At 41.0% G+C, this 24,637-nt stretch overlaps 2 protein-coding genes across 5 annotated transcripts in view; both read left to right on the top strand.

Moving 5' to 3' along the window:
* Positions 1 to 393: 393 nt before the first annotated feature.
* Positions 394 to 6,830, top strand: LOC127350395 (delta-1-pyrroline-5-carboxylate synthase). The gene is made up of 17 exons (XM_051376960.1): positions 394 to 526; positions 1,087 to 1,204; positions 1,325 to 1,467; positions 1,631 to 1,780; positions 1,888 to 1,992; positions 2,084 to 2,242; positions 2,624 to 2,714; positions 3,135 to 3,259; positions 3,351 to 3,495; positions 3,582 to 3,655; positions 3,997 to 4,096; positions 4,512 to 4,732; positions 4,858 to 4,995; positions 5,101 to 5,296; positions 5,522 to 5,643; positions 5,755 to 6,037; positions 6,159 to 6,830. The coding sequence occupies exons 2-17, from the start codon at positions 1,108 to 1,110 to the stop codon at positions 6,338 to 6,340; spliced, it is 2,331 nt and encodes a 776-aa protein (XP_051232920.1). The 5' UTR covers positions 394 to 526; positions 1,087 to 1,107; the 3' UTR covers positions 6,341 to 6,830.
* Positions 6,831 to 7,335: 505 nt separating this feature from the next.
* Positions 7,336 to 24,637, top strand: part of LOC127377352 (arginyl-tRNA--protein transferase 1) — a 49,526-nt gene continuing 32,224 nt past the window's right edge. The window contains exons 1-7 of one of the 4 annotated variants that reach the window (XM_051425168.1): positions 7,336 to 7,533; positions 10,866 to 10,929; positions 11,066 to 11,128; positions 11,297 to 11,400; positions 11,630 to 11,866; positions 15,814 to 16,028; positions 18,974 to 19,102. In XM_051425168.1, coding sequence (XP_051281128.1) covers positions 7,434 to 7,533; positions 10,866 to 10,929; positions 11,066 to 11,128; positions 11,297 to 11,400; positions 11,630 to 11,866; positions 15,814 to 16,028; positions 18,974 to 19,102 — 912 coding nt within the window. In that variant the 5' untranslated portion in view covers positions 7,336 to 7,433. Of the gene's footprint in view, positions 7,534 to 10,865; positions 10,930 to 11,065; positions 11,129 to 11,296; positions 11,407 to 11,629; positions 11,867 to 15,813; positions 16,029 to 18,973; positions 19,103 to 20,500; positions 20,630 to 24,637 lie in introns of all 4 variants that reach the window. The other 3 variants (XM_051425160.1, XM_051425153.1, XM_051425176.1) reach the window with 3 other exon arrangements.

Here is a 24,637-nt window from a genome sequence, read left to right as displayed (position 1 = left end):
AGCATGACATGTTAAGTGAACTGTGATTTAAGATTTATTTTAACATTTTCATTTTACAACAAATATGTGACACATTCAATAAATCAATACTTTCATCCCAAAACATATATCTCATGCAAAACAATAATTAACAAATAATATATGTCTAAAATCTGCAGTTATTTATATTTTGATATTTATACAATTAGTTTGTTTTCTTAACTTTAATAAAAGCTGAAACAAATGAACAGCCAGTGTATATTTCACCCTCCATCCCTGTGCTTGTACCCCCCACAGCCCCAGAAGCGTCCACCCAGCCAGTTTACGTTTTACTACTATTTCTGCGTACGTAAAGACGTAATCTGCCGCCGTACCCAGATAGCCTACGTTCACGTCGTTCGTGCATACCTCAACTACGGCACTTCCCATCCAACGTGGGCTGTGGATGTGGCAAAGCAAAGCACCGCCAGTCCGGCTGCTACGTGTCTCCTGCTGTGCACTCGCTGGTGTAGTTGTGGTTGGGTTTTATAGATTTTCACACTGACAGGTAAGGAGCTATTTTGCACCAAAGTTCCTCCGCGTGTTTAGTTGAAAGTAGCCGCTAAACTAGGCGAGGTGTGGTAGCTCACAGTAGCTAATGCTAGCTAACGTCAGCTAGCCCCAGGTACGTTTTGACAGCAACACTGGACACATAGCTACAATCTGTTAGCCTTTTTGTTGTTGTTAAAACTAACTCTTAACTTTAGTGGCTTCACATATGTTAGAGTTTATTTGTGTGCACAGCACCAAGCTCCTGGGTGTTTCTACTGGCGAATATTATAAGAGAATGAATCCAGACAACATCATCTTTACTGGGTCAGTCTGCCAAGTTCAACTAACACAGTGCTGATAATAACCATATGGCACAGGATGCAAAGCTTTCCAGTGAGACTAAAATAATGTTCAAATGAATAATATTCAATGAGTTTGATATTGTATGATATTTATATTTGTAAGCCTTGGTTTAGAGCCAACTATACATGTTGTCTATCATATCCTAAAGCTGCTTATCTCAGATGAGGTTATTGCACTGTAAGAGTGACCTGTCACTGGTTTGTGTGTTCACAGCTGTCCTTAAGTGTCAGAGCCATGTTTGCCAGGCTGGCCTTGTGCTCTCGCCTGCCATCCAGAATCCGGCAGTCCAATGGATGTCCGGCCTCCATCAGAGCGTATTCCCAGGTTAAATGTAAGTAACTAGCCAAGTTCTTTGTCATACCTGAACTATTCTCATAATTTCTTTTGATATGTACGCTATAATGCATGCATGCTGATGTGTAATAAAATGTGACTTTGTTATTCTCTGCAGTCCCACGTCCCCATGGGAAGTCTTTTGCCCACCGCAGTGAGTTAAAGCAGGCCAAACGCATTGTAGTGAAGCTGGGGAGTGCTGTTGTGACGCGGGATGAGTGCGGCCTGGCACTGGGACGACTGGCCTCAATAGTAGAGCAGGTAACGCCACATTAATATTATGGGAGAGGAACTCTGTTGATGATGGCTGTGGTAGTGTCAGCAAAACATTATGTGGGCTCAAGGAAGACTTAAAAACAAACTGGACTGAGAAGTGATCTTGGCTGTTAAAGAAGAACTTGAATGTCTTTGTGTGACCCGTCAGGTGGCCGTGCTGCAGAATCAGGGCAGGGAGATGATGATTGTCACCAGTGGAGCTGTGGCGTTTGGGAAGCAGAGACTGAGACATGAGATCCTGCTGTCTCAGAGCGTCAGACAAGCCTTGCATTCTGGACAGAACCAACTCAAAGACATGGTGAATAATAATCTTGAACACTGGGAATTTAAGAGGAATGCTTAAAGACATTTGTTGACTTTTGTTCACAGTCTTGTTAACCTTTGTGAAATTTCTTTGTCTGTCAGTCAGTTCCAGTCTTGGAGGCAAGAGCATGCGCAGCTGCTGGACAGAGCGGTCTGATGGCGTTGTATGAAGCTATGTTCACCCAGTACAGCACCTGCACTGCACAAGTATATGTTCGACTGTTCTCGCCAAATAAAACACTGTCAGCAAATGAGTTAAATGTCACTTAATTCCGTACATTTCTGTCCACTTCTGTAGATTCTGGTCACCAACTTGGATTTTCACGATGAGCAGAAGCGTCGCAACCTGAACAGCACGCTCCATGAACTGCTGCGGATGAACATCGTTCCTATCATCAACACCAATGATGCTGTTGTTCCGCCCCCTGTTCCCAACAGTGACCTGCAGGGGGTTAATGTGGGTACTGTGTGAAGAGCATGCTGGGAATGCTAAATGTGGTTGTGATGGTGGATTGCTTCAGTCATACATTAATGAAAGATGTGTGTTTCTTTTTACCTCCATCCTCGCTAACATATAACGTCTTGGACACATGCTTTTAATTTTAAAGGCTGCTTTTAATGTTGTAATGTTGTCATGTTAAAGTATGGTGGCCATGCATGAACTTGCTTGTGTTATCTGTTTTTGGAAAGAGGTGAACATATGTTGTTTGTTCTGTAACTGAATGGGACGGGGAGGCTTTTGTTGCATGGTAGCAACTGATAAGCTCTTATTTTACAGTATAATGTGAGATACAGTGATTTTGCTTTTGGCTTAATGAAATTTCTGTTTGTTTTTCAGGTAATCAGCATCAAAGATAATGACAGCCTGGCTGCACGGCTGGCTGTTGAAATGAAAGCAGACCTCCTTATTGCCCTGTCTGATGTTGAAGGTACAGAAATAATTACTGATTTGATGATTGATAATGAAAGACGCTACTGAGGTACTGTACATGGAATGTGACATACAGTGTTCGTTGGAGCGTTTCAATACTAGAGAATAAAAGTCAGGGTTTCTTAGCATTAGCTGCTCTGATTTTGACCATTCTTCCTTATAATCTGTCTCCCAACTCCATGGAAGTGTAATGCTAATTCACTGGAGTACTTAAAAAAGGTAAAATTATTAATCATTAATTAATAAACGTATCATTTCAGCAATGATATCCTGTTACTGCATTGTGATATGCTAATCGAAACTTTCCGTACACTATTGGGCCTCTTTGTCAGGGTTTTCTTGATCGAAAGATCTCAATATCAGTGTGACTCCTTTGGTTCTGTGAAGGATTAAAAAGGAAAAAATATCTATTCCACAGGCTTATATGACAGTCCCCCAGGAACAGATGATGCCAAGCTCATTGATATTTTCTATCCTGGAGACCAGCAGTCAATCACGTACGGCACCAAGTCCAGAGTCGGCCTTGGCGGCATGGAGGCCAAGGTCAGCATGACACACAGTATTGTATCTCAAAGTGTAAACAGGACTGAGCTCATGGAATGATGAAGAAGCTGCATTATGTTGTCTGAATCAGGTGAAAGCAGCCCTTTGGGCACTGCAGGGTGGGACGTCAGTTGTCATTGCCAACGGCACACATCCCAAAGTCACAGGTCACGTCATCACAGACATTGTGGAAGGGAAGAAAGTTGGCACCTTTTTCTCTGAAGTGAAACCTGCAGGTACAGGATACAACCATCTGAAAATAATATTTTACCTGCTTCTGTGTGTTTTTTACATTTGATTAATTTATTATTGATACCACCAGGTCCAACTGTGGAGCAGCAGACAGAGATGGCCCGGCATGCAGGCAGGACTCTGGCCTCCCTGCTCCCTGAACAGGTGAGGTTCTTGCACTCTCAGTGTGGTCTGGCTAACTGTAGTGAGGTTTTAAGATGCTTGTATAAGAGGATGATTTTTCAAGTTGTTTTGAGGCTTGTATGATTATATATATATTTCCTTACTGGAATGGCATTTATTGCAATTTATTTAGCACTGCTCTATTAAGATTTAATCCAACAGGTTTTCATTACATTGATTAATATTTTTATATTGACCTCATTATATAATTTGTGAATTATGAAGTATTATTCAATTTTACATTGTACCGGTAGCAAATTGAATTACTCTTGATACTGGTGTTGTTAATCATATGGGTGTGTGCATGTGTTTGTTTGTTCCAGCGAGGGGAGATCATCTGTTGTCTTGCTGAGCTGCTCACAGAGAAGAAAGAGGAGATTCTCAGTGCCAACAAGAGAGACATGGAGTTAGCCATAGCATCAGGTACAGAGTAGGGCTGCACGATATGGTAAAAATAAATCATATTGCGATTATTTTGACAGATATTACCACTTCAGTATGATTCACTTTTAGTGAGAACAGTGATTTTGCATCACAATTTTCAAGTTTCACTGAAAAAAACTTAAAATAATGATGATGTGACATTTGTTTTCTTATGTATGGGGAACAAGATTTGTAGCTCAGGTAATCTCCGTAGCACTGCTTTACTTCATTATAATGCTGTTTTGTCACACGTTTTACTTTACCTTCTACAAACTGCACTCATCCATACTGCGATTGGTGCCATTCTGTGCCCTATGTTGTAGGGCGGCATAGCATAGTGATAGATGTTCTCTACATGGATCTATAGAGTATTGCGTTGTCAGTGTTTTTATTCATTTATTCGATGTCCTCGTAGGTCGTTTCTCCCAGCCTATGATCAACCGCCTGAGCCTATCAACTGCTAAGCTGAACAGCCTTGCCATTGGCCTCCGTCAGCTTGCTGTATCCTCCAGAGATAGCGTGGGTCGGGTGCTGAGAAGGACCAGGGTAGCCAACAACCTAGAGCTCGAACAGATCACTGTCCCCATTGGTGTCCTGCTGGTCATCTTTGAGTCGCGTCCTGATTGTCTCCCACAGGTCAGTCAACCCTCAATGCGCAGCCTGTGGGCTTAATCACCATTACCTGCTGGCCTTAAGACTTTTTTACATCTTCGTCTTTAAAGTTCAGCTCAGATTTTTATGTATGTAATGTTGTGTTTCAGGTGTCAGCTCTGGCCATTGCCAGTGGAAATGCTTTGCTTCTGAAGGGGGGTAAAGAAGCTGCAAACACCAATAAAATTCTACATCAACTTACACAAGAAGCACTTTCCATTCATGGAGTAGCAGATGCAATTCAACTGGTAAAACTGGAAGCATTATTTTGTCTAAACACAGTGTTTTTACCTCATTGCAGTATTACCTCAAATATCCAGTGATATGTTAAAATTCACCTTTACCTCGTGTAGGTAAGCACACGGGAAGAAGTTGAAGATCTGTGCAGACTAGACAAGTTGATCGACCTCATCATCCCAAGGGGCTCATCCAAGCTGGTCCGAGACATCCAGAGGGCAGCCAAGGGTATTCCCGTTCTGGGCCACAGTGAGGGTGTCTGTCACGTCTACGTAGACAGCGAGGCCAGCATAGACAAAGCCATTGATGTTGGTATGTGGTTCCTGTGTGTAGCTCTTCTGATGTTGTTTCCATTACTGCTATGGTTTGGTCACAGTGTTTTGCAAGTTGTAAAAAAATCTTGTTCTGTTTGTTAATTGAGTGCACCTAACAGTTGTAATGGATATTATTTCACATGTTTCCCAGGATTTGTGGTTATTAACTTGTTGGGGTAACTGCTGAATTAATATAGATGTACTAATTTATGTTTCATTCTAGTCAGAGACTCCAAATGCGACTACCCCGCGGCCTGCAATGCCATGGAGACCCTCCTTATTCACAGAGATTTACTGCGAACCCCTATATTTGACCAGATCATTGATATGCTAAGAACAGAACATGTAAGAAAAATGCACCCACACTCCATGATTTACAGTATTACACACACAGTACAGTATTACACATAGCATTACAGTATATCATTGTTTCATGTTACCATTCTTTACTCTCAGGTAAAGATCCATGCAGGCCCCCGGTTTGCATCCTATTTGACTTTCAGCCCATCTGAGGTGAAGTCTCTGAGGACAGAGTATGGGGACCTTGAGTGTTGCATTGAGGTGGTAGACAGCATGCAGGATGCGGTGGACCACATCCACAAATACGGCAGCTCCCACACTGATGTCATTGTTACAGAAAATGAAGAGACGGCCGAACAGTTTCTGCAGCAGGTGGACAGCGCCTGCGTATTCTGGAACTCCAGCTCTCGCTTTGCAGATGGTTACCGGTTTGGCCTAGGTATGTACACAATCAGGCATCATTTTACTTCTTCTTTTGCCATCTGTAATAAAATATATATCCTTTTGTAAATCGATCTAACTTACCACTGTGAGTTAAGTTAATTGTATTTATTTTGCAGGAGCTGAGGTTGGTATCAGTACTGCACGGATACATGCCAGAGGTCCAGTGGGTTTGGAGGGGCTTCTGACCACCAAATGGGTCCTTAGAGGGGAAGGGCACACTGTGTCTGACTTCTCTGAGCAAGGCAGTATGAAATACCTTCATGAAAACATCCCTGTTCCCCAAGGGAGCTTTAGTTAGGTGCCCAACCAAAGAACCATCGACCGGAATCAAGATAACTGATGTCTGCAGAGTTTATTTAAAGGTTTGTGTCTGCCAGTAGCACTTCATGTTTTTAGCTGCTGCTTCATCGTTTACTGGACAGCCAAGTCCCTGGTTTTGTGAACCTGTGCATAAACCTGTGAATCAGTTTTAAGATAAATGCGTATCTCATGAGAAAGTGTTGTAACGTGACTGATGAGAGGGAAAAGTATTATGGTAAAAAGAAAAAATAAACTATGTACATGCGTTTCTCTTCCTCTATAAGGTCATTTTTATGGTGGCAGAAAAAAAGAAATGAATTGCCCAGCTGCAATTTTCTAACTTATTTTTCTACATACAAACTCTCCCGTGGTCTTTTTGTAATTTACTCTAAGTGTTGTTTGTGCAGGATCTTGGTTCAGATTAATTTTGCTGTCCTTCCTCTTTGCACAGATAATTTAATAAATATGCTGTACAGTTCTTCCACTCATGATTTTGTGTTTTATTTGTCACAACCATAAAATAACTCATAAATTCTCATTAAACCAACACATCTACAGCACAAAGCTTTCCTACGGTGGCCCTGAGGTGCAAATCACAACAACAAAAGAGAAAACACAACACAACGGCAAATCAAAAATCACAACAACAAAAGAGAAAACACAACAGCAAATCAAAAAACACAACAGCAAAAGAGGAAACACAACAGCAAATCAAAAAACACAACAGCAAAAGAAAACAACGGCAAATCAGAAAACACAACGACAAATTACTGTACCTGAACACATCCTCGCTGTACCAGTGAAAGGACGGACCAGTTCTTTTGTCCAATCAGCGACGATTCAAGTCGCCCGAGGGTACCTACCTTTTCCAGTCTGGTTAATATCGTTGTGTTTTCTCTTTCGTTGTTGTGATTTGCACCTCAGGGCCACCGTACTTTCCAGATAGAAGAAGCGTTTTCAAAAAAAGTTCCCACTTAACCTTCAACCTTCAACGCAGCACTGGTGACGTCTTGGATGTGGGCGGGGTTTGACACCCAGCAGCATTTGCGGACACCGGGCAAACTCAGCTGTCACCTGCCTGGATATTAAACATGGCAGGAAATAAGTCTTATACTATAGTGGAATATTTCGGCGGGGACGACGGCTACCGCTGTGGTTACTGTAAAAACGAAAAGGGGAACTTTTCTCATGGTAAGAGTCCGCTGAAGTAACGTTAGCTAGCTCGCTGAACTGGCTCATGCTAACGACCTAGCTAGCTCCGTCTACTTGCTGGAATAGTCACCGGGTTTGAACAGAGGGTTAGTTAATGTTGACACTGTCGTTATAATCCTAATGTCAGCACCAGCTGTGCTCAAACTGCAAGACAAGAACACGATGCCGAGTGTACACATTAGTTAGCGTTCACCTAACGTTACGTGAACTCAGTTTTTAGCCCTTAGCATCTCGCAGTCCGACTCTTGAATCGTGGGGGAAACGAGACTGTCGTTGCATAAAGCGAGTTCAGACAGTTAGAGGAAGATTGCGCCGGTGTTGTTGACTCACTATCCCGTTACAGAAATGTCTTACTCGAGGCTGATGCTGTAACATTGGCAGCTTAGCACTGGACTTCCCTGCTAGCATCAAACTAGCCCACGTTAAACAGAGCAGGGCTGTTGTCTTGTGAGCGAAAGTGAAGCTGTGACTCTCTCATTTGGTCAGTCGGTGCTGTTTTTTTTTTAATTACAGCCAGTTCTGTTTCAGGTATGGAAATGCTGGGTGTGCTGTTTTGTATGTACACGTAGCTTATTGGTGTGGAGAGGTGTGATGGGCAGTACAGACTGGGTGGAGTGCTGCAACACGAACAGCTTTACAGTATCTGTATTTTATGTGATCTCAACAAACTGCTGCTTCTTTACTGTGGCAGCATCACCTGAGATTAAAACATAGTACCCCAGTTAATAATTCACTCATTTTTGACTCCTAGTTTTGTAGTAAAAGTGAAGGCTGGAGTGTTTTTAAGTCTTTGATATGTCAGAAACCACTCTGTCCACCTGCAGTGGGAATCCTCTCTTCCTGATCCAGTTGTGAGGGTTGGATTACTTCCAAGGGAACTCTGATATGGTCTGTTTAAAAGTGATAATGTAAAGAAACAAGGACAAAATGTCATGACAAATGAAGTGGAAACAACACAGTTTCTTTTTCACGCATCTGTCTGTCAGACTGTATCGGAAAAAATGTCTTTGTCATTTGGCAATCGATGGGAAACCTGTAGAAATCAGTGAAAACTCTAAGAGTCTTGGACAGCGACAAACAAGGACAGAGCCTTTCCACCCACTACCTGCTGTATAATTCTGCTCACAGGAATGGCGACACACAGTCACATGCCATGAAGGTTTATAAATATTCCCTTACAAGCGGAAGTGGAAGTAGACAGCTGAGCAGAGCTTAAACGATACTATAATATGCTGTATGTTGTGTTGAGAGGCAACCAAGGTTAATGTTACTCTGCATTCTGACTTTGATACAGAGCTATAAAAAAAAAGCAGTGTAAGAAGGGATTTTCTGTGTAGGACAGAATAGTGTCATTCAGTGGAGCCAGGTACGAGACAGGTTGACTATAATTAGGGTTCAGGCTCTAATGCAGCCTGCAGACAAGAGCTGTTGTCTAAAGCAAGATAAGAGTGGTAATCTGGATGTGTTACATCATGTGTGCATGGCAGGTTCTGGGGAAGAAGGAAGACTTCCTGTGTAATTCTTTTAAGGTATCACTGATAGCGTTAAAAGGTTATACGTTCCTTGTGGTGATGCAGGTTAAATGTAAGTGTACTAGACCTACAACAGTAGAGCTGAGCCCATTATTTCAGGCCACCTAGGACCAGTTGATTATTTCCAGTATTGTATTTGCCTGGGAAGATGTGGAGCAGCCTATAGATCAACAGTTTTTATCAGTTATATGAGCAGTGTTCCTGTTGTTGTATTGTAAACCTTTTCTAGCAGATGCTCAGTATAAGATAATATTTTCCTTTATGCGATTTGATGCACTGATGTTATCAACAGTGTTGTTACATACAAAGCAAATGTGACCCTACACTACAGAGTACAACATCTGCCCTCCTCTGTGGCTGTCAGGCCTCAGTGGAAATGTATCAGGTGTGAACAATGGAAAGGCGCTCCTGTTGTACCATGATGACGGCAGCTGTTGCACTCCCATCCAGCTCACATGGCGTGATTCATTTGTACTCTTTTACTCTTTTAAGCTTCTGACTTAATCTAACGTGTTATTGTGAGTTTTCCTTTTTAATACCCCATACTCAAATTCATTTGACAATTTGACAGCTCTCTTAATTCTAATAATTGTGGGACCGTAGGGCAGAAACCCGTAAGAGATTACTTTATAAATGTATGCTGAGGCCATAAATGGTATTTAAACATAACTTCCCATACATCTTAAATTATAGATTTCTATAAATGAGTAAAGGTTTTATGGTGCCTTTGATTTGGTGTAATTTTATGCTGTTTATTCAGTTTTTGTGCCAGTGAAGAACTCAGCCAACTTAAATACTGTGTAGCTGCATCACTGACGATGATTTGGAAAATCTTATGTCAAAAAGATTTTGACATAGTCTGATGATCAAATATGTTGTTTATTATGGTGTTTGCTTATATCCAATCTTTAATATACTGTGATAGTATACTCGTGAAGCCCTTTAACTTCTGGTCCAATAATGACAATATCTGTCCCTCAGATAATCCCGTTTTTAAAAAAAGACAACCGGCGGTCTTGCGGCTGTATCTACAGGCCTAGCTCCAGTCTTTTACTGCTTCAGTGTTATAGTGTTGCTCTGTTGAATTACTCTGTGTTGTCTCTGTGGACTGACTAAACACCATTCCCCTGGGACATACTCTAGGTCATTATACTCGGTTGCAAACTTAGTGTGTGTTGTGTGAACTGGTATACAGTTAATTTCCCCAGTTGTTTTAGACGTAAACTGATAGGGGCCTCGTTGTAGAGATGTTTTTGGTGTGTGTGCGCATGCAAACTGGGTATATGGTTGCAGAGGAGAAGGTCAGGAGTTGAAACAGGGAGCTCAGACCCCAGTACAAATAATAAATCTGTGTTACCACTGTGGGGCTTAAAGCACTGTGGGAATGTACTGGGGGGTTCATTTAAGATGAAACAAAAAGTGGACCTCCCACCAGACTCTGAGCAGCTTCTTGACAAACCACTCCTTATATGGCTGTAGTGGTTCGTGTATGCGTGCCGAGCCGCCGCGGTACAGGGGTCACGGTTCGGTGCACGCAGACTACATGGTATGGAGGCCAGATTGATGCATGTAATATGGAACCAAACTTCACAAGCACAAGTCTGTGGACATATTTTTAATCTATAATTTTCTCAGGCTGCACTGATTCAATGCCCTTTTCTGCCTGTTTTTAATATCATTAGGCGACACAGTCTGATGCAGTTCAATTTTAAAAGTGTAAAGTGATATGAAATCAATTAAATGTTTCAAAGTTACAAATGTTCTTTTTGTTTTCTACAGGGATGTGGACTCACACCATGACTGTACAGGACTACCAAGATCTCATAGACCGAGGTTGGAGAAGGTCAGTAGCTGTCTCTGACCTTCATGCAATCCCTGCATATGGACATTTTGAATTTTCTTGTTAATAAAATGTCATTTTGGATATTTCAAATCAGTGATAATGTTCTTAGTGAAGTTTATTTATTCTTTCTTTTCAGAAGTGGGAAATATGTCTATAAGCCTATAATGAACAAGACATGCTGTCCACAGTATACGATCAGGTAATGATATTTTACCCATCAGATTTCCTATGAATTATCCCGTGGTTTACTTCAGAAATGACCCGTGGTAGTTTAAAGATATATTAAATAACCTATTAAATATTTGTATAACAAGCAGAAATACAAATATATGTTGTTCTGACCTTTACTGTTGTGCTCTCTGTCAAGATGTCATGCACTGAAATTCCAGCCTTCCAAATCCCACAAGAAAATCCTGAAGAAGATGAGCAAATTCCTTTCCAAAGGGGAATTACCAAAAGGACCGGGTGATGGTGAGGGTATGTTTACTTTTGTATAATGTATTAATGTATGTGTATTGTCTGATACATTTCTCTGCACTGGTATACAGTACATGCATGAAAAACAGTTGTGAGCTGTCAACTCTATTGAGTTCATGGTTGAATTACAGTTAGAGATGGGCACAAACTCAATACGTGTTGGTACTTTAGTGCTGTAGTACACTTTATCTGGTGTAAGCAATATTGATTTTGTGCCTTGTAGGAGAGCCAATGGACTCAGTGTGTGAAGAAGCAGGTCTGAGAGAGCCTAGTAAAGTCTGTCACTCAGATGTGAAGTGTGCTGCTATCACAGACATTCAGAAGGAAGTAGTAGAGTCTCCTGCTATCACAGAAGATCAGAAGGAGGTAGCGGATGTTGCACCTGCCAGCTTGGAAACATCAAGACAGAATCCAGTGTCTGTCCCGGATGGGAGAACGACAGCCACGGCTCCTAAACCAGGTAATAAATCTGATCGCATTTCAAATTTCATTGGTAATACTCATCAAAAATCTGCATTGTTCTTTCTGTTACTGAAAATAGAGTACTAAAATATGATGTCCTTATTAATAATGTAACTACAGCTGCTCATTATTATTTAACACATTACCTATAACTATTATTTTCCTTTTATCAAGACAGCTATTCATATGTTTTTGCATAAAGAACATGAACGATGAATCTAAAGCTCCATGGATTAGTTAATCAGAAAAGAAATTGAATCACCAGTCATCAAGTATTTTGATAATAACTTAATCTTCTCATTTCAAGCAAAAATGCCAAATATTCGGTGGTTTCAGTTTCTCAAATGTGAGAATTTTAACTTTGTTACTTAAATTTGGTATGAATCCAAAGTGGATTGGACTGAAGAAATCTTCTTGAGCTGTCATTATTATATAAATATAATAAATAATATATAAATTATAGTATTTTATTTTTACATTTTACAGAGAAAACAATTAATTGTAATTATTAATTTGATCAAGAAAATAGTTCAGCAGATTAATTAATCAAACAAAAATCTTGCAAAACATTTATTAGCAAAGATTAATCAATCATGAAAATCACTGTTCATTACAGCCCTGCATGACTCATGAACTTGGAAAGCATATGCTGAATGTACACCGGTTCATGCAGCCTGAGTGTGAAAGAGACATTACAGCAGCTTCATACATCCGTCAGCTAATGAGGTCTTAGAGCTAAATAATGAAGTGGGGCCTAAATCATCATTCAGTCTTAATATTATTCTATAAAGTACTTCTAGTAGTTATTATCATGAGTGTCATTAAGTTCTCAGGCGCAGCATATTATCGCTTTGACCTCTAGTGTTGCACAGTATGCATGAATCATACCTGGGTATAATTACATTTTTACAATATGCATTAATTATAACTATATTTTTTCAGATGCTTCTGCAGCCAATCAGTGTAGTTTTACTCACTCCGTGCTTTAAGATAAAATAGTGTATTTACAAAAGACAAAATAATGTATTGTAATGTATTTTAGATGTCTGGCGACTACAGTAGAGAATGATTCAAAAGTAGTGACGTAGCTTGAATAACACACAATCAATCATACAATCGACAGTAGCTAAAGCACCATTGCTTGCCAGGGGGTGTCACTGTTCACCTTGTAATAGACTCCACTCTGCAGCAGCTTGGTGAATGAAGCTGGTGTTCTTCCTGTGTTTTCAGGAGTGTGTCTGGTTTTGGCTTATCTGTCATGTTCTCCTCCTTACGCTTCAGAACAGGATATCCTCACAGCCAACTTACAGTAATGAATAAATAACACTCTGGTGAGGAGATAATAAACTCCTATTAAACACAGGAAGCAGCACTAACAGCTGTTCATATTACAGGCCTCAACCACCCCCCCTCGCAAACATCTAAAGAGAATGAGGACAGGCCCCCATGCTCATTAATCAACAGGCTTGGTATTGGCACAGGTCGATCCACATGCCGACATAAACAGACAGAGAAATCCTTCAGTGACACTAGCGTCCTTCTGCTCTTATACCTGTGTCAGCGGCACACTATTCTTCCTCAGACTGTCAGAAATAACATGCATTTTCAGAAGGCAAGCAAAGAGGAAGTGAGGAGGATTTACTATGTTGAGCAAGTGGTTCTCCACTCCCCCCTTATTCACCTTCAACAGAAAACACCTGGACATATCTTTCCTCTAGGTTTATGACTGGAGCGCTTTATAGCTTTGGGCAGGTTCCAGTTCTAGCTTGAGAAAAAATAGCTCCCCATCTGCCATATAGCATACGCAAAGCCAAAGGTAAACAGATACACAAGTACATATGGAATGTTGTATTTTAGAAAGCTGTTCTACGGTCTGCTTTTTATGGAATCACAGCTAGTGAAACTTGCATACTGTATATGTAATTGTTTTCCAGTTTGAAATGAATTATTTGATCAATTTTCAAGACAATATTGCAGTAAAGTCCAGACAGCAAGCCAGTGCTGAAATGTAAGCTGAAACTGTTCCTTCATTACTCCAAAAGGAACCTATCTTAGTAAGTAATTTACCAACACCGTTTCCTTCAGAGGAATAATGTTCATCAGTGTGCCTGTGCAGATTAGGTTTTTGTTAATGTGGTAGCATGATGGCAGATGGCACAAATTTATTGGTTTATAAGATGTAGGAACTTGTGTCGCGTGTTAGGCAGACCAGATAGTGGTACACATTACAGTTTTCCAGTTTACTTACTATAAAAACTCCCATGGTAATATTTTAGTGGCTGCTTACAGATAAAAGCATCCTCTTCCCACAATGAATTCATTTTTGTGTCCCTACATGTTTCTATGCATGAAAGCAGTACGTCACCGTTCTAGACAGTTTAGGCTGATTTGGAGAGTTGTATGTGTGTTTGGGGAAGCGGGGAGGGTGAGTGTCATAGCTTTTATGAAGTGCTAACTGCTGGAGCGGGAACATCTGTCTTACACAGGAACTGATCTGTCAGACTTTATCTCCACCACTGCTGGGTACGCTATCCTCAGGAGCACCTGTGTCTGTGCCTGTGAGACGGTGTATGTGCGTGTGTCTAGTGAGAGTGTAAATGTAGGGCAGAGAGGCACGTGGACAAGAGGATGACGAGAAGATGGATAGGGGTTGATGTGGTTGTGGTCAGTGTATTGAACACAAATCAGACTCTAACTCCTGCTGTCTGTGTGACCAGTCTCCGTTGACCTCGCTGTGTTTATTCTAGCAGAGAAAAACAGTTTGACCACGCCATAACTCCCAGGGTTGTATGTTTATATCAGAGGATTTACTCAGAAATGCTTCCCTCGTTTAGTGCCTCCAGTCATTTACCATTAAAGCCCAATAAAGCAAGAACACAGCAGTTAGTGATACAAACTCAGCTGGATTGAAATTTAGTATTGTTGTACTTTTTTTTTTAAAGATAAATCATCAAATTATCCAGAATCTGCATAAATATCCTGCTGTGGTCTGTTTTTTTACTGTTCACAGGACAAAATCTGTACAGTAGAAAAAGTAGCTTGAGTCAGCTGAAACTGAAGGCTGCCAGGGAACCTTGGCCAGTGCCAGAGTTTCCCTCTCCCCTTGTCAGGACCAAGCGTCCCTCTCTTCCTTGTGACGTCGATGGAGGGGAAAGTTAGTAAGTGAGCTGATGGTGGCGGCTGGCAATAGGACAAGCAGGAAATGGCTCTCGTTTCCTTATTGCTCCAAACAGGATGTGGGCGTGTAAACTGTTGACATGGGATGCCCGGAGAGCTAGAGGGCTTGGCAAGAGCCCAGGAGGTGGTGGTGAAGGAGGACTAGAAGAAGGATAAGGAGGGGAAGAGCGAGAGGGAAACAGGGAGATTTTCAGTAGCTTCGGAGAATGTTCTTCTTAGTCTTGTTGAAAGTGTGTGTTCAGTTAGGAACAACCTAATAAGCATATCTTTGTCACTGTCATTATTAGACCTGGGATTTGTGTCCTCTGTCGTCTTCTGTTCTTTTTATAAATACACACTAGCTAGCTGCTACCCACCACTTGGAATTGACTAACGCAGACCATATTGTTTTATAGCCTCCTAAGCAAAGATGTAATGTAAAGACTCTTAAGGCCGGGTAAACAAGAAAATGACTTCCATGGGGTTCAGTGTTGAGACTGGCTTCTTAGGCAGGAGGTACACTAAAGTAAACATGGCAGGACATTTGCCCAGAGGGGCAGGGAGAAAGCCATTGGAAACATGGTCTAACACTTACAAATGTCCCCCAAATTTGAGACTCATTAGTACCAGAAGCTTGAAGTAAGAGTTTTCTTACGTCTGAGTCTTATTCCAAAGGCAGCATAAAAACTAAACTTGTTATCCAGATCCAATTCTTTTCTTTTTTTTTCTTCCATTTTTTACCTGGAAATGGTTATAAAATGCACCTTCTCTGATTTCTCTGGGGTGCAGGGTTGGGAGCTGATGCTAGCCGGCCGCCATGTCGGAAGGCCAAAGACGTAAGGAAGGAGCGGCGTCTTCAGAAAGAGCAGATGAGACAGGGTGCCGATGGGGTCTCTTCCATTGTCTCTCCTACCCCACCCACCCCCACCCAGGACAACCAACCCAAACCTCTGGAAGATTTCATCAATGAGTCATTGCCTGACAGTTCTTCTCATTGCCTTGAGGTGAGCAGAAGTGTAGAGTGTAGGTACTTTCTTTTCTCTCTTTTTTTTAATGTGACTTGGAATAAACATTAGCCTATGGTGATGATTCCAGCTATCGTTAAGAAATAGTGTTTTTGGTTGAGCTTTGTGTCTCCATAACGTTTGGATTCAGTTAGCTTGAAACTTTGGTTTCATAGAGCCCTCTTCCCTAGCTCCAGTGACTTCACCATGTGTTTATGTGTGTGGAGAGGATAGCTGGCCAGAGCAGAGTGGAAAAACCACCTCTTCCCAATTCGAATTCAACCAAATGACAGGCACACCACACAAACTGGGTCGTGTTACCCTGCTGATGACATTAAAACCACAGCTCCCAGCTCAGCCAGTATGAGAGGACATGGAAATGAACTTTTGGCAGGGGGCAGAACGATGCAGAAAGATCTCTGGCGAAGGCCTCAAGCTGAGGTTGGTACAGTAACGTCATTCTTGGTCTTGACCAAGATTTGAGCCAGATGCAGTGATGAACCAGGCAGTGTCTGTCTCTTGTCTGTATACCCCCTGAGACTCGACCAGGAAAACCTCTTCCCAGTCAGTTCTTTTTAATTGGATTAATTTGTTTGCCTGCAATTATTGTTCAATTTCACTAAGTGGGCATGAACACAAGGTCATCCTTTGCAAATGAAGGATAATTATATGTTTTACAAGTCTAATAATTGAAAGATGCCTCTTTTTTTACCCATTTATCTGTGTATTACATGTGGCAAGGCTCCATCCGATTTGTGGCTGAGGGACAATTTAGATGATAAGGAGTTTAGTCAATCTATCTGATGCTGATTCTTGGTTCTTTGTAATGTTCACTCAGTGTCAAGCTCAAAGAGGTTTTCACACCAGTACCAGAAGATGAATGTTTAGACTGGAGCATTTAAATGCAGTCCAGCTCATTTTATCATAAACACATCTGTTAAAGATTTCACACTGCTTGACTGATGAGATTACGCTGCAGGAAACATAGCACGTTTTTGAAAATAAATATAGACAGGAAATTAAACAGAGAGATTTGGTGACTAAGCGTCTCTTTGCTTTGGTGTTGTATTAGGCTCACCTTTGCTTACTGTGAACTGCTCAGTTGACATTTCTCTCCGGCATCTGTGACCTTTTGAGGAGCTTATTACTGATGAAGTAATTTAAATGCAGAGCAAAGAGATAAGTGGCAATGACAGGGAGGACAATTTCAAATGTGCCCTACAGCCCATTAGTTGCCTCTGCTCTCGCCTTGCAGCTGTAGTGCCATTTGCCACCACCAGGAGTCAGTGTGAGAACGTGAATCAGAGCCCCTCAGGCACCTCAGGAAACTGTGGAACTCTTCACCCACTATTCCCATCTTGAGTCTTGTCTACTGTCTCCACACTTTTCTTATATTTAAATAGACTTTCTTCTAAATCTCCTATTGCTCACATGCAATGGTTTGACAATCAGTTGTCTCTGTTCCTGAAGATCCTGATTCTGAGCAACATATCTCTCAGTGGAAGCTAATGAAAATTTCCTTTTAATTAAAGTTAAACAAAAGCCACTGGTATTATGTGACTTTATTTGAACATTCGTAACCCGGTCATATGTTAGACTGTTGGTGTTAAATTCCAAGGCTGTTATGAGAATTGTTAAAAATTCATTTCCATGCTGAATACTATCTGCTGCAGTGTTGGTTCACCAAAATGATTTCAGCCTATCAAAATATATCTCTAGTTTTAGAACAAAATTAAAAAGCCCAAACTTCAGCATTGTCCTTTTATGTAAGAGGCTCAGCGTCTCTGTTTGACTAAAGGATTTAGATGCCAAGTGGTCATATGAGAGAAACCAACTTAGGTCCAACTCAAACAAACCCCAGGTTCAATTCCTCTATCCTGAACATCCAAGGGATTCATATGGCACCATCTTTCTGGCCAACAAAAGCTTCCAAACGAAGAGACAGTTAATTAAATGGGGCCGGAGGATGTGGAAGTGGACTTCTTCTAGTTTGTGTGACATTAGCAACCCTCAGACAAGTTTTTCTATCACAGGCTTCCTCTGATTCTTCCTGTTAAGATTGATTTATAGCACGACAAACGTTTTCTTATAAAGAAGGCATCTTTCATGTGTATGGATTATTTGATTTAATTGCATGCTTTCTTTCTTACTTGGGTTATATTAGCTGAACTTGGACTAGTTTCAAATATCTTCCAATAAATCTGCCACAAATATAGACACAGGGCATCAAAAAGCACCAATAACAGAAACAATAAAGAGCAATAAAAGGAGCAATAAAAAGAGCTGATTAGTTGACCTTAATCTGAAACTCCTAATCATTCAGACATGATAAAAAGTCTCCACACACAGTTCTGTTGGGTATGATCGGGACCAAGAATAAAACTTTAGTCTCAGGTGACATGGTGAAGCACTGGAAATGGGCTTATATATATATATATAATAAGAATAGTACATTGATGGTAAATAGGCTAATGCTTATTTCTTCTTTTTAAGGACCTCTATGAGTAGTTTCTTATCACAGCAAATGCTTGTCATGCTCTTTGTTATCTTCAATAACACCTGCCATTTTTGTGTCACTATGGAGATGGACAAAACACACCCTCTTTGTATTGTTCTTGTTTTCCCATCAAGCTACAGCTATGGTTAGCAACAGTCGCTATTGGTGACAACAAGGCTATTTACCAAAGAAGAAAAACCTAAAACAGCAAATGTTTCCATTTTACTTGTATAATTGTTTTAAAATCTTATTATGTGTATCACCTAGTCAGGAGAGGGTGTGTTTTTGTCACTCTCTCTCTCTTTCTCTCTCTTCTTTTCACACCTTTTCCTCTCCTCGATTTGCGATTATATCTTCCCTTTTAAGGATTTTAATCACCACTTATGTTTCTCTCAGTACTTTCTTCCATTTTGATGTTAACCTTTGTCTGCCCGTATTCTTTTTGAAGGTGAGGCTAGTGCGCTCCAATCCCCCTTGCCCGCAGTTCAAAGCCTCTTTCGACGCCTCCTACCAGGTGTACAAACTCTACCAGATGGCCATTCACAAGGACCCTCCTGACAAACCCTCCGAGAGCCAGGTCAGAGGGTGGGGGGCATAGGTCAACCTGCTCTAGGGGTGGGAGGGAGGGAGGGAGAAGGTTTGACCAGTTTGGGTACCTACAGAGACATCAAAAGGGTTTTATCTGGCTCTTACCTCTTATGAATATGTTCTCTTGAACCTTAGTTTTATATAATGGACTTAAAGGTATTCAGTAATGTCTTTATTAGAGTTGCTGGATGTCAATTTATATTTTAAGCAAATTAAACACAGTGTCTCTGTTTATGGGTAATTATTATTAAATCAGTAAGTACTTTAAGTATGGAAGTATGTTAATTTCCATAAGGTTTAAATTATAATGAACAGAAATGTGTAGATATCTTCAAACTGTATGACACTGAAAATAAATTATACCTAAAATTTTGGGATTAAACCTTCTCTCACTGAAAATAGAAAGATGGTTGACGCAGGGGGGAGGAAGGGGGGTCTGTAAGAATGAAAAAAGTGAATTAACATGTTAGTATTAAAGAGGCTGTATGTGTCTAGAAGCGAGAGTCAAAGGGAGAGGAAATGGAGGGGAAAATGTTTCCATACGGCATGGGTGAGAGCAGTGTTTCTCCAGGTGTCTGAGTTGGCCCTCGGTCGGCCAGCCGAGTCGTTAGTCTTGAGCTCTTTCAGTTTTTGGGGGGCAGTCCGTCAGCTGAACCCTCTCGATCTTCACACGTTTACCTCGCCTGTAAGCCACACACCCCCCCTCAATTCACCCTACCCTCACAGTAGTTCCTTATGTCTGAACTGGAATCTCTAGGATGAAGCAGTGGTAATGAGATTTTAATTTACTTTGTGCGTGCTGTCTGTTCAGTCTTGTTTACCTTGTCGAGAGGAGTCTGTATGTGTCTAGCTGAGATGATTTATCCAGACACAATTTTGGATCCCTGCTTCCATGGACCTTACACGCACTTCCACTGTGTTGAACCTTGGATTACTGATCCTCTCAGTGGGATCCGTGGTAAAAGCTGGGCAGTGCACTAGCCTCATCTTCAAGTTGCCCGGCATCTTATTATTTTAAAAACACACTTTCAGTCTCCTAGAATCCCATTGTTTTCTTGCATTCATGTGTCCTTTTTGCTCAACAATCTGATAAAAATCACTAAATCAGGTCTCAAACTCAAAACAGACCTGCTGTGTTACCAGCTTGCCTCAAGGACTAGGAGACTGACGTGAACCCTAACATGCCAAAGCACTTGTATAACACTGTTTGAAACCTCTATTGTTGAATCCTGCATTGTTCATTCCTCCAAAGCACCCATGCTTCCTCCTCCTCCTCTTCTTTTTTTGTTTATTCTCTAACTACTCACCATCCTTGTATTCATTGTCAACCCATATAAAACCTCCCTCCACCTTATTGCTCCTTCCCCTCCACACCCCGTGCTTGAAGGTGAGGCTAGTGCCGGTCAACTTTGAGGACCCTCAATTCACAGCGTCCTATCAGCAGTCGGTGGCGCTGTATGCCCGCTACCAGATGGCCATTCATGGTGATGACCCCAGCGCATGTAGTGAGAGTGAGGTACTGCATGATTATCATTCCACACCTACTGCAGGGAACTATTGCACATGCTTGTTCCAGTCTCTGATTTGCTGATTTTCTTTATTTTATGTCCTTCTATCGTAATTTCTTTGTGTTTTAGACTGTAAAACAAAACACTTTACAGATGCCACCTTGGACTTTGGGAAAAATACTTGACCGATTAATTGATAATGAAAATAATGGCTGGTTTTGGTCCCATTTGAAAAGTAATGTTTTTGTTAAAGTTACAGTCTTTGCACCTCGATCAACCACAGTTTAGCCCACAATTCATCACTTGAACAGTGTACACACTATTGGGAGAATTGTAGCGTTCATTGGTCCTTGAGAAATAATTATAATGATTAAAATCCCTTAAATGTGTGAGTTGTAGCTGTAAAAAGGAAAAGAGAAAGAAAAGTTCACTAGTTCATGCAGTGAATGAGAAGTATTGTCCAGTAATAAATGGGAATGGGAAACCAAGTATTCATAAAGTTTGAAAATTAATTTATAATCCACAATGAATTATATTATAAAAATATATACACACCTCAGTTTCCCCACTTTATATATAAATAAAAGTGGAGAAAATAAGTCTAGTCAGGATGCAGAACTGCTGGACATTCTCCCTAACCTGAGAGGGCCTTTTGTCCCTCAGGGCTGGAAAAACAACCTCCTCCTCCACCCTCCTGCCAGCAGGCCTCAGTAAATTACTGAATTCTCCAGCTTGTAAAAGTAAGGTAATTAATAAATAATAAAAGCTGTCAGATTGGGCAGACCGTGGCAGATTCTTTCCTAGTGCCATAACACTAGCTCTATTAAAGGGAACGTGTGTTTGTGTGTGTTTGTGTGCACAGCTTCGGCTCAGGTTTATAACTACTGAGATCGGATGGGTTCAAGAACTCGAGGGGTAACATCTAAAAAACTGGGAAAAAATGGAGCTGTGCAAACAACTATGCTGTCTGTTGGGTTTTTTATTTTTTATTGATGGACTTTCCAGGTTGGATACTGACTGAATGCAGTGTACTGTGAATTGGTGTAGTGAATCAAGGTGGGGTCAATTACTCTTAAAGGTGAGCCTGTTCATTGTAATTCAGCTTGACATCTTTACCTTAGGGAGAGGTATAGAGAAATGACTAGACTCTATATTCTAACAGCACTATATATTCATTTTGACAGGGTTTATAATATGTTTATACATTCATGCATTTTCTGTGTTGCATGGAGATATTCATGAGGTCGATGCTAGTGACAGACATAAACAGACCACTGCACAGCTAGCTCTTGGTATCAGCCTCTACAAATTATTTTTTCTCTTGTACCACAAACTGGAGATGTCATGTTGTCCTCTCATCCCACTGCGGTTAATTTATGCAGTCATCTCAAATTTTTCCCACTCAAACAAATTTGACTTAATTATATACCCCATAGTTGGACTCAGTACTGTGACAACCACTCCTGAGCCCACAGTACTAAACTCTGCTGATTTTATTTTCTTGCCCGTCAAGCTCCTTGTTAACTCGCCTATTTGCTTCCCAGAAGCTCAGAGCCCCCCATTGTCCTGTGGCATTCATAAAGAAATGGGAAACACATTGTTGATGTGGTGATGGCACATTTTGGTGCCGTGCCATTCTATGCCTGCTGCTACCTAGGAAGTTGGTTCATTTAGTATTTGTGAAGGTATTTATTAATCCATTAAAGTATTACCTAGGGACAGACTGTGGAATACCATCAGCCTTGCTCAGTGCTGGGCGATAGGAGAGATATTGTGTGTGTTGTGTGTGTGCGCAAGTTGAATTACCCTGCCAAAATTGTACTACCATTAGACAGTACAATGTCCTAGGGGGGAATGGCTTTGTTTATTTAAGGATGTATGCATTTCCTGTCATACCATGACTGGAAGGGAGCCAGACATTATTCCTTCCACATCCAATCATGGTTTCCTGACAGAGTTGAAGCACATACTTGCAATTATTTAGATACACACACACACACACACACACACACGCACACACACACTCACACACACTCACACACACTCACACTTACTGTTCTTAACTGTTGTGCTGAGCCGTGACTCTGAGTTCCTGCACATGTGGCATTCATTTTCAGCAAAACAAATCCTGTTAAATCTGTATTTACTCTTCTTGATGACCTTAACCAAGACACACGAGAAAAGGAAGAAAAAAAACTTGAGAGAAATGACAATAAAATCTATCATTAAAAATGGAAGGAGAATAATTTTTGCAACATGGTTCTGCACAATAATTTGAGATAGAATAAAACCTCTTATAAGCAGCATGTTTACCATTGTTGATTTACTTCTTCCAACGTCAGAGCTCAACGTTTATTTTTACCCATTGATGCGTGCATTGCAGCCGGCTCCTCTACTGCACTAAATAAACAATGATCTTGTCAGCAAAAGTTTGGTGAAGGGAGGATTATTTTTTAAATTTTTTTTTTCATGCAAGAGAGTGAATACAGGCACCTTGTCGCTCAGGTAACTATAACAATTTGAGAGAGCAAAGCGCACAATGACGAGATGTCTAAGTAGCAATTAGGCTTAAACAGATGTGTGTGTTTATATGTACTGTATGTGTGTGAGTGAAGACACGATAGCTTGTGTGTGTGTGTGTGTGTGTCTGTGTGTGTGTGTGTTTGAGACGGCTGCTTGCCCTCCTAATCGTACACAGATGAGTGTTTACTATAGGAAAGGGAGAGTTGGAGAGGAAGTGATGGGCTCCATGTGTTGTGGATGAGAGCGTTCCAGAAGGTATTCTGGCCTCGGCTCCGTTTACAGACATATGTGTTGTTGTATTAGAGATAGATAGGGAGAGGAAGCTGAGATTGTATTCACATGTTTATTCCCTTGCTGCCTTCATGCCCCAGTGAATGTACCTACACATTAGACTGTCTATCCCCTGCAGAGTCTGTGTCTGTCTGTCTGTTTGTGTGTCTGTGTCAACCTGGCAAAGGCCATGTGGTCTGTTGTTTGTCAGTGGTTAGAGAGGGGTCAAACGCTGCCAGACTCCAGGAGAGCGGCCTCACCCAGCCAAACAGGGTTGACACAGCAGTAGAAGGCTGCTGTGCTCCACTGCTCGTTCCTCTCGGTGCGATTACCCAGCAGCCCCCCTGACAAGTGCCTGGTAAAGGTGGAGGAGGAGGGACTCAGGGAAAGGAGGTGCTTGTAGCTATCGCAGCTTGTTATGACACACACATCCAAGTATGCATTTGCATACATTAACAGGCTCCAGTGTGTAAAAAGTTCACACACTTGTCCAATCAAATAATACAGCGTTTTACTGCAGGGTCAATTGGAGATTCTCAGTTTCACGCACACACAGCAGCCAGTGTCATAGTGCAGCTTCTATAAATGATGTCATCTAATAACTCCAGCTGTTGTTCTGTTGGTAAACCATTTGGGTTTTTTTGTGAGTTTTAAACAAAAGTTTAATTTGTGCCCTTCAGCAATATCGCACATTGGGAGGCTTTGCTGTTGGTAATTTGTTGACTAGCAGAGCAGTAGTCACTGCAAAGTTAAGAGTAGAAAAATACACTTTACTGGCATGGTTACACAGGTGGGGAACTCGATAAGCATTTTTTTGCATGAGCAAAGATAATTATCGTTAAACAGATGGTAGTCACTACAATTTCCACATTGGTCATGGAAAGTATAAATTTTGTACAAAATGCTCTTCTGTTTATCAGATGAATAAAATTTCAATACATTTGAATTAAAGAATATATATAATTGCATGCAGTGATGTTACTGTTACTAAAAGTTTAAAGGTGGTCATATAGTCTTCCTGGAATAGATCTGCAAGTACAGCTGACCTAATGGCCTTGAGCAGGATAATCTATAGTTAAAATGACATTAAAGCAATTGTAGGATGAGAACCATCATTCCTATTTGTTCTGTGTCTGAGTAGTTCTGTTCATCCGCTCTTCTCCTCTACTCATCTCCATCGTTGTGTGAGGTTGAGTTGAGGGTAAGGGCAGTGTGTTGTATCT

Source organism: Dicentrarchus labrax, unplaced genomic scaffold (genome assembly GCF_905237075.1).
Source record: "Dicentrarchus labrax unplaced genomic scaffold, dlabrax2021, whole genome shotgun sequence".
Taxonomy (NCBI): domain Eukaryota; kingdom Metazoa; phylum Chordata; class Actinopteri; family Moronidae; genus Dicentrarchus; species Dicentrarchus labrax.
The sequence above is the reverse complement of the archived record's forward strand: the minus strand, read 5'-3'. Positions and strand labels throughout refer to the sequence as shown.